This window comes from Penaeus vannamei, chromosome 27, assembly GCF_042767895.1.
Source record: "Penaeus vannamei isolate JL-2024 chromosome 27, ASM4276789v1, whole genome shotgun sequence".
Taxonomy (NCBI): Eukaryota; Metazoa; Arthropoda; class Malacostraca; order Decapoda; family Penaeidae; genus Penaeus; species Penaeus vannamei.
The window spans coordinates 19,634,831-19,642,935 of record NC_091575.1 but is presented as its reverse complement, the minus strand read 5'-3'; the positions used below and the strand labels follow the sequence as shown (position 1 = coordinate 19,642,935).

At 58.8% G+C, this 8,105-nt stretch overlaps 1 protein-coding gene across 1 annotated transcript; it reads right to left on the bottom strand.

Annotated features, from left to right (window-relative positions):
* Window positions 1-3,287: 3,287 nt before the first annotated feature.
* LOC138866853 (collagen alpha-1(I) chain-like) lies at window positions 3,288-6,356 on the bottom strand. The gene is made up of 3 exons (XM_070140661.1): window positions 6,126-6,356; window positions 4,646-6,012; window positions 3,288-4,563 (listed from the first exon to the last, which is right to left on the bottom strand). The coding sequence occupies exons 1-3, from the start codon at window positions 6,354-6,356 to the stop codon at window positions 3,288-3,290; spliced, it is 2,874 nt and encodes a 957-aa protein (XP_069996762.1).
* Between the last annotated feature and the right edge of the window lie 1,749 nt (window positions 6,357-8,105).

Here is an 8,105-nt window from a genome sequence, read left to right as displayed (position 1 = left end):
TTTATTAGACCAAAACCCTCGGCAGCCGGTCTTGGTGAATCAGGAGTAATTTCTTTGCCGAGCGCACGACCCTCACGTAACTCCGGGTTGGGTCGGCGCCGCGTCCCGTGCAGGCGTCTGCCTTATCAGCTCTCGATTGTGGTGGCAACCCACGTTTCTTCTTGAAGGAACTAGTGGTTTTAACTGAAACATGGATGGGTGAGGATCGTCATGCATTCCATGTTCAGAAAATGAAAATGGTCTGTTTTCTTTTCTTTGTTTTCTTCTTCTTTTTTTTTTTTCTCTTTCTTTCTGTTAATTCTTCGAATTGCGTGTGTATTTACTTTGATAATTGTTGCACAGCTACTCCATGATACCCAAGAATGCTCCGTGGTATTCTATTTCCTTGGTTTCTCTTGCCAACAAGGTTAACTTCCAAGTCAATTTATGTAAGTGCCTTCCACGATAGATGCAATATTGATGATGTGATGCAATATTGATGGTGTAAAGGAAATTCAGGTTCCTGTGAATTACTCACAGCCTGCTTATATTTAGCGCATTTTTCCTATCAAGTTCGCACCAAGTGTTCACAGAGAATTGTTTGCAAATATTTCGATTTTTTTTTTTTTTTTCGTGAAAAAGGACCAAACATGCCGATAGCTTTAAAACGACCAGAATCATCTCGGCGATGTTCGCCGCCCTAATTACTTTTATTATTTCCACATCGCTCTTTTCACTGGCCGGAATATAGGGAACTTGTATCTCTCTCATATATTTCGTAGTTCTCGTTACAGTCTGTATCGAACTGCTAGTTCAATGTGTTTTTATCTCATTTCTATTCAGTTTTACTTTGGAGGCTTTGTTCTTTGGTTCCTCGTCATTTCTTTTATGTTTTTTGCGCTTATGCAAACGTGTTAAAGACTGATTGAATGATGCATCCTTAAAGCGTTAGTAATGAAAATGAAATGACGAATATGTATGTATATATATAAATATATGTGTGTGTGTGTGTGTGTGTGTGTAGGTCTTTTATATTTAAGTCTCCCCCCCCCTCCCTCACTATAAATACATATATGTATATATATATATATATATATATATATATATATACATATATATATATATATATATATATATATATATATATATATATATATATATATATATATATATATATATATATGTATGTATATATATATATATATATATATATATATATATATATATATATATATATATATATATAATATATATAATATATATACACATACATATATATATATATATATATATACATATTCCAGAGGTTAGGATAGATCTAGATATAACTACATGAATAATATTAGTCACACACAAACACACACACACACACACACACACACACACACACACACATATATACACACACAAAATAATAATTACTACTACATATATGTATATATATATATATACATATATACATATATATATATACACACACACACAAACATATATATATATATATATATATATATATATATATATATATATATATATATATATATATATATATATATGTATGTATGTATATATATATATATATATATATATATATATATATAATATATATATATATATATATGCGTATATATATACGTATATACATATATATTATATATATATATATATTATATATATATATATATATATATATAAAGTTATATAAGTGTATGTATGTATGTATATATACATTTATAAAACACACATATACCTGATTTACTTATTTTTATGTGTGTTTGAAGAAAGAAACAAAGAAATACAAGTATACATATCTGTCTTAACAATTGACATGACAGTCTTACAACCAGAAAGAATGTTATCTGACTGCACCTGCAGGTAGCCTACCACGAGAAAGAGATATCTTCCAATAGCAAAATTAGCAAATAAACACATCTCTACCATTGCCTCTAGAAAGGGGCGCGCATAGGTAATGTTACTCTTATGGGAAATTCTTTTATTTTCTTTTTTACTTTTGGCCTCCTGGGTGACGAAGGAGCAAAGAGAAAGTGAGAGAGGGAGAGAACGAGAGAAGGGACAGAAAGAGAAAGGAAGGAAAAAGGGAGCCCCTCCTCACATGCAGGTGACCCTGGCTCGCGTGGGGACGTTGGTGCACGGCTCTCCAGGAGCACTGACTGGGGCCGGGCAAGTGTGATGCCAGCCAAATGCAGGGATATTTTGTAAGTGCGAAAGGGTGCGGTGGCAATGACAGTGCTGCCTGGGCAAAGTCCTTTCTGAGCCTGGGTGCCCTGACATGGAATTCCCCCTCCCTCCCCCCCGTTTCAAAAAGTGGGGGCGGATTGGGGGATAGGTGACCCCTCCTTCATCCCCCCTCCACCCTCCCAGGCAACCTACATCACGACCACCCGCCGGGGCGGTCCTCTCAGCGCCCGCCAGGCTCCTGCCCTGCTGGAGCGAACAAAGCCGCCCTGTCTCTGGTCAGCGTTGCTTGGACGGTCTGCGCCAGCCAACTATAAGGAGAGGGTGCGGTCGGTGCGGGGCCGCGGGTGGCGAAGCGGGCTGCCGGGCGGGGCTGGGAGCGCGGGCCGCCGGAGCCGAGCGCCGCCCTTGGCCTGCTGTGGGCGGCGGCACGGCGCGCCTAAGCCCACCTCCGGTCCGTTCCCCTGTCCCACCGCCTGGCCTGAGCGGGCGGGCGGCCTGCCCAGCGAGGCCGTTCAGCCACGTCTTCCTTGGCTGGCCAGGGACGGCTTGGGTTTTTCCTCGCCCTTCGTGGACCTCCCGCGCCTTCCTCGGGTCGAGGGCGGCGTGGCCCTGGGCCTGGCCTCGGCCTTGGCCTCGTCTTCCTTAGGAACAGGGGTTGGCTCGGGCTTCCCCCATCGGCCCCTGGCGCCTTCCGGCCGAGGGCGGCGGCGTGGATTCGGGCGTGGCCCTGCCGCACCCTGGGCCGGGAGCGCCGCCCTCGGCCGGACGGGCAAGGGCGGGCTACTCCTGGGCGCGGTCAGGTGTGGCTGAGGGCCTGCGCCGACAACGACAGGGGATCTGCCTGGCTGCAGGCGCGTGCATGGGGCGACTCCCACCTCGAGCCCGCCGCTGGTTGCTGCTGCTGCTGCTGCTGCGGCCGCCGTCGGAGCTGGCCCGCCCGCTGTGCCGGCGGTGCAGGGCCCCGCCTTCCGGGCCGAGGGCGGCAGGCAGGCCGGTGGCATGGACCTGCCTGTCAGTGTGCCCCGTCTGGCCTGTCTTCCTCGGGCAGGGGCTTTCCCCCTTCGGCCCCCTGCGCCCCCGTGTGGCGGCGGCGTAGGGAACGGGCGCGGCTATGCGCCGGGATCGTCACCTGAAGGGGCTGTTCTTCTGGCGGGCGGCCGAGGGCGGGCCCTGGGCGCGGTCGTGGTGGCTGGGTGAGGGCCTGCGCCGACAACTATAGGGGGGCCACCTTCGGCTGCGGGCGGGCGGCGGCGAGCCTCGTCTGTCGAGCTCGCTGCTCGGGGCCGGGCGGTGGCCTTGCGCGGGCGATGCGGGGACCCCCCGCTGGTCGGGCGGCTTGCCTTCCTGCTCCCTGCGCCGCCCTTCCTCGGCCGGGGGGCGGAGGCGGCGGGCGCGGGCGCCGCCCACCGCCGCGGACGCGAAGCCCTCTGCCTTCTCCGGCTCCCCGTCCCCGAAAGCGCGGCAGGCTTTGTGGGGGTCCTGGCTGCCAGCTTGCCGTCGGAGGGGCTGCCTTCCGTGGCCTCGGGGCCGAGCCCTGCCCGCGGTCGTGGGGCTGAGAGGCCCGCGCGACAACTATAGGGGAATCCACCTTCGGCGGCTTCGGGCTGGCGTATGGCGGGCGGGCAAGCTCGCCGTCGGGGCTTCTGCGGCGGGCGTTGCGGGGGCATCCTGCTGGCTGGGCCTCGCCCCCCGGGCAGGCATTGTTCTTCCTGCCCCGGCGCCCTCGGGGTCGGGGGCGGAGGCGGCGGCGGCGCGGGCGCGTGCGTTTCGCCGCCGTGATGAAGCCCCTGCCTCTCCGGATCCCGTCCCCGAAAGCGGGGCAGGCTTTGGGGGTCCTGGCTGCCGGGCCCGTCGGAGGGGCTGGCACTTCCGTGGCCCCCGGGGCCGAGCCCTGCCCGCGGTCGTGCGTGGGCTGAGGGCCCGCGCCGACAACTATAGGGGGAACCACCCTCGGCGGCTTCGGGCTGGCGTGGGGCGGGCGGCAAGCTCGCCGTCGGGGCCGGTCGGGGGCCTTGCGCGGGCGTGGTTGCGGGGGCATCCTGCTGAGCTGGGCCTCTGCCCCCGGGCGGGCGGTTTGGCCTCCTGCCGCCTTCAGCTCTCTCGGGCCGGGGACTGGAGGCGGCGGGCGCGTGGTGGCCTCGCCGCCGCGAGGAAGCCCTCGCTTCCTCCGGCTCTCCGTCCGGTGCGAAAGCGGGGCAGGCTTTGGGGGTCCTGGCTGCCGGGTTGCCGTCGGAGGTTGCCTTCCGTGCCCTCGGGACCGAGCCCTGCCCGCGGTCGTGTGGGCTGAGGGCCTCGCGCCGGAATACAACTATAGGGGAATCCACCTTCGGCGGCTGTGGGCTGGCGGGCGGGCGGGCAAACTCGCCGTCGGGGCCGGTCGGGGGCCTTGCGCGGGCGTTGCGGGGGCATCCTGCTGGTTAGCCTTCCGCCCCCGGGCAGGCGGCTTGAGCCTCCTACCCGCGTGCGCCCTCTCGGGGCCGGGGACGGGGGCGGGGGAGGAGGAAGCGAGCGGCGGGCGCGGGCGTGGCCCCTGCCGCCAGCGAGGAAGCCCTCGCCTCTCCGGCTCCCGTCCCTGCTGGCGCGCAGGCTAGGTCCGGTCGCCAAGGCCGTCGAGGGGCTGCCTTCCGTGGCTCCCCGGGGCCGAGCCCTGCCCTGCGGTCGTGCGGCCGAGGCCTGGCGCCGACAACTATAGGGGAACCACCTCGGCGGCTTCGGGCTGGCGGGCGGGCGGGCAAACTCGCCGTCGGGGCCGGTCGGGGCCTTGGCGCGGGCGTTGCGGGGGCATCCTGCTGGTTGGGCCTCGCCCCTGGCAGGCGGCTTGGGCTCTCCTGCCCCCGCGCCCTTCCTCGGGCCGGGCAGGAGCGGAGGCGGCGGGCGTGGCCCCCGCCGCCGCGAGGAAGCCCCTGCCTCTCCGGCTCCTGTCCCGGAAAGCGGGGCAGGCTTTGGGGGGTCCTGGCCAAGCCGGGGCCGAGCCCTGCCCGCGGTCGTAGGCTTTCCGCGCCGACGTGATAGGGAACCACCTTCGGCGGCTGTGCGGGCTGGCGGGCGGCGGCGCAAGCTCACCGGTCGGGGCCGGTCGGGGCCTTGCGTGGGCGGTGCGGGGGCATCTCGCTGGTTGGGCCTCGCCCCCGGGCAGGCGGCTTTCTGGGGCTCTCCTGCCCCTGCGCCCTCGGGCCGAGGGCCGAGGCGCGAGAGGCGGCGGGCGCGGGCGGTGGTGGCCTCGGCCGCCGCGAGGAAGCCCTGCGCTCTCCGGCTCCCGTCCCCGAAAGCGGGGCAGGCCTTTGGGGGATCCTGGCTGCCGGGGCCGTCCGAGGGCCGCGCTTCTCCTGGCCTCTGTCGCCGCTCGGAGGGCTGCCTTTCCTGGCCCTCGGGGCCGAGCCGGCCCTGGCCCCGCGGTTGTGTGGGCTGGAGTCGGCCCGCGCCGACAACTACAGGGTGGTCCACCTTCATCGGGTGTCGGCGGGCGGCGGCGGTTGCGGCGGCAAGCCGGCCGCGGCGGTCCCCGCTGCTCCTGGTCTCCGCCAACGCGCGGCTCTCTCCCGCACCCCCTGCCGAGAGCGTGCTGGTCATGGGCGAACGTGCGGCGAGGCGGGCGCGGGTCTCCTCGGGGCCGGAGCAGCCTGTTTGAGCCAGGCCGCCCAATGGCGGCCGGCGAGCGTGACGGGCGGGGGCAGAGGCGGTGCAGCGGGGGTTTTCGGCCCGTGGGCCACGAGTTTGCTCCCCGCCCTCCACCCGCGAGAGAGCGAGGCGTTTACCGGGGCGTGGGTGGTGGGGCGCGGAGGGCGTCCTCTCCTGGGCGTGGCGCAGGAGAGCCCTTGTTTGCGGTCGCGTTGGCTGAGGGACCGCGCCGGACAACTATAGGGGGACACCCATGGCCGGAACATCTCTTCCCTCCCTCACCGCTGCGGCGCTCTCCTTGCTCCTTTCCCCTTCCTGTCCCTTGCTACGTTCTGCTCTTCCTTTTCTCCTAAGTTCTTACGTCCGGGTGTGTGGTGTCTTTTGGGGGTTTGGGCTCCGTCCTTGTGTTCTTCGGTAAGCCTCGGAAGCGTCGGTCCCGTTCCTCGAATTTCCTCCCCGAACCTGGCACAGCAAAGGTCGCGGGCCGCCGGCCACGATGCCGACCGGGCCGCCGGGGGAACCAGTCCCGCACCACCCCCGCCAGTGTCGGCTGTGGTCATGCCCTTCACACAGGCGACCGCCCTCTCTCGATGTCGTCGAATGGTTTCCGAGTGCCGCCCCTTGCGGCGCCCTTCCCCTCGCGACGGCTGAGTCTCCTCGCGGTTCTTCTCCTCGGCCGTTTCGCCGGTAGCGCGGGAGTTAGATCCCGGCGTGCACACCCTTGGCGGCGAGAAAGGAAGAAACCCCCGGCAATCCCACGCCCTTCACCCTGCGGGAGCCCACGGCGAGTGAGAGGCAGGTTGAAGCGGAGATCAGCCAGCGAGAGTACCTCCTCTCTCCCCATGCCACGGGCTGGTCGCCTCGCCTCCCGCCGGCTCCCGTTTGTGCCGCTTGCTGTCGCCTGCCCTGGAGCCGAGCCTTGCAGCGCGAGTTGCGGCCAGGGCCCCATTGCGTGTGGCGGTTCTTCGGGGGGTTTGGAGTCATATGTTGTTTTGAGCCTGCGGCCTGTTGCTGGCGAGACGGAGAACGGAGGAAAGAGGAGGAGGAGCAAGTGCGGAGAGGCGGTGGAGCAAAGGGCGTGGTTTGCCCTTATCCTTGCACAGCTCAAGGGGTGCGGAGCGGGATTGCCGGAAGCAGGGCGTGGTGTGGTGTGGAGCAGCCTTCGACAGCTGTGGAGCCTGTCAGCCCTGACTGCTCTGGGCAGCCCGCCTGTCCCGGCCGGCTGGCTGGCTGGCTGGCCTGCTTCTGGTGCCTGCGCCGCTCTCCCCCCTCCCTCCCCCTCTGTCCTCCCCGTCGCCGGGGCACTGACCACGATGGCGAGCAGAGAGAGAAAGGGGCTCATGCCCGGAGGGAGCTCGCCGCGGCCGTTGTTCTGGTCCGGCGACGCTGTCGTCTCCTCCCCTGTGTGCGGCGCAAACCTTGAGCGAGTCAGAGAGAGAAACTGACCTCAACAACCAGCCATCGAAAAGTGCGGCCCCCCCTTTATTTGAAATGCCCCCCTCCTTCGTCCCCATCTTCCTGGTGTGGTTTCTGCCCGCAGCAGCGGGAGAGCGGGGCGAGAGTCGCGGGCAAGTTTCTCCGTGTGGGTTTTGCCATGTGAAAAGCCAAAGTGGCACAATGAATCCTGGAGAGGGTCGAGAGAGAGAAGCGAGAGGGGAAGAAGGCAAGTGGCAAGAAGGAAAGACCGCATGAAGGCGGCGGCGGCGGTGCGTCTCTCCTCTGTAGGCTGGCAGCCCATTGTGGCAGCTGCTGTGCTGCTGCCGCCGCCCTCGCTGCTCGAGAAAGTTGCTATCGCCCCCTCCTCCTCCTCCTTCTTCTCTTCCATGTCCTCCTCCTCCTAATGTTATTCATATGACGACGACGACTGACCACGCTAGTGCGTTGTTGCTTCTACCTGGTTGATCCTGCCAGTAGTCATATGCTTGTCTCAAAGATTAAACTTTCGCGAGGAAAAAAATGCTATTCCATTATGTCATAAAGTATTGGGTTTACCTCTTATTGCTTATTGTTATTATTCTTCAGTTCCGTTATCGTTGTTGTTGTTATCATTTATCATTACTACCTTCATCGATATTCGTATGTCATTGAGATCTATTAATCAGTTAACTAACACTGGTCATTAGTTGCTATATTTCATTATTACAGTATCAATCAGTGTTTTCTTTTCTTTAACAAATGTTATTACTATTATTATTATTTGTTATTAATGTACCATTACTTTTATTGTTATCATAAATGTTTTCTTATCATTCTGGATCATTGATATAAGTATTATCAGTTTATTATAATTATTACTATTATTAATATTA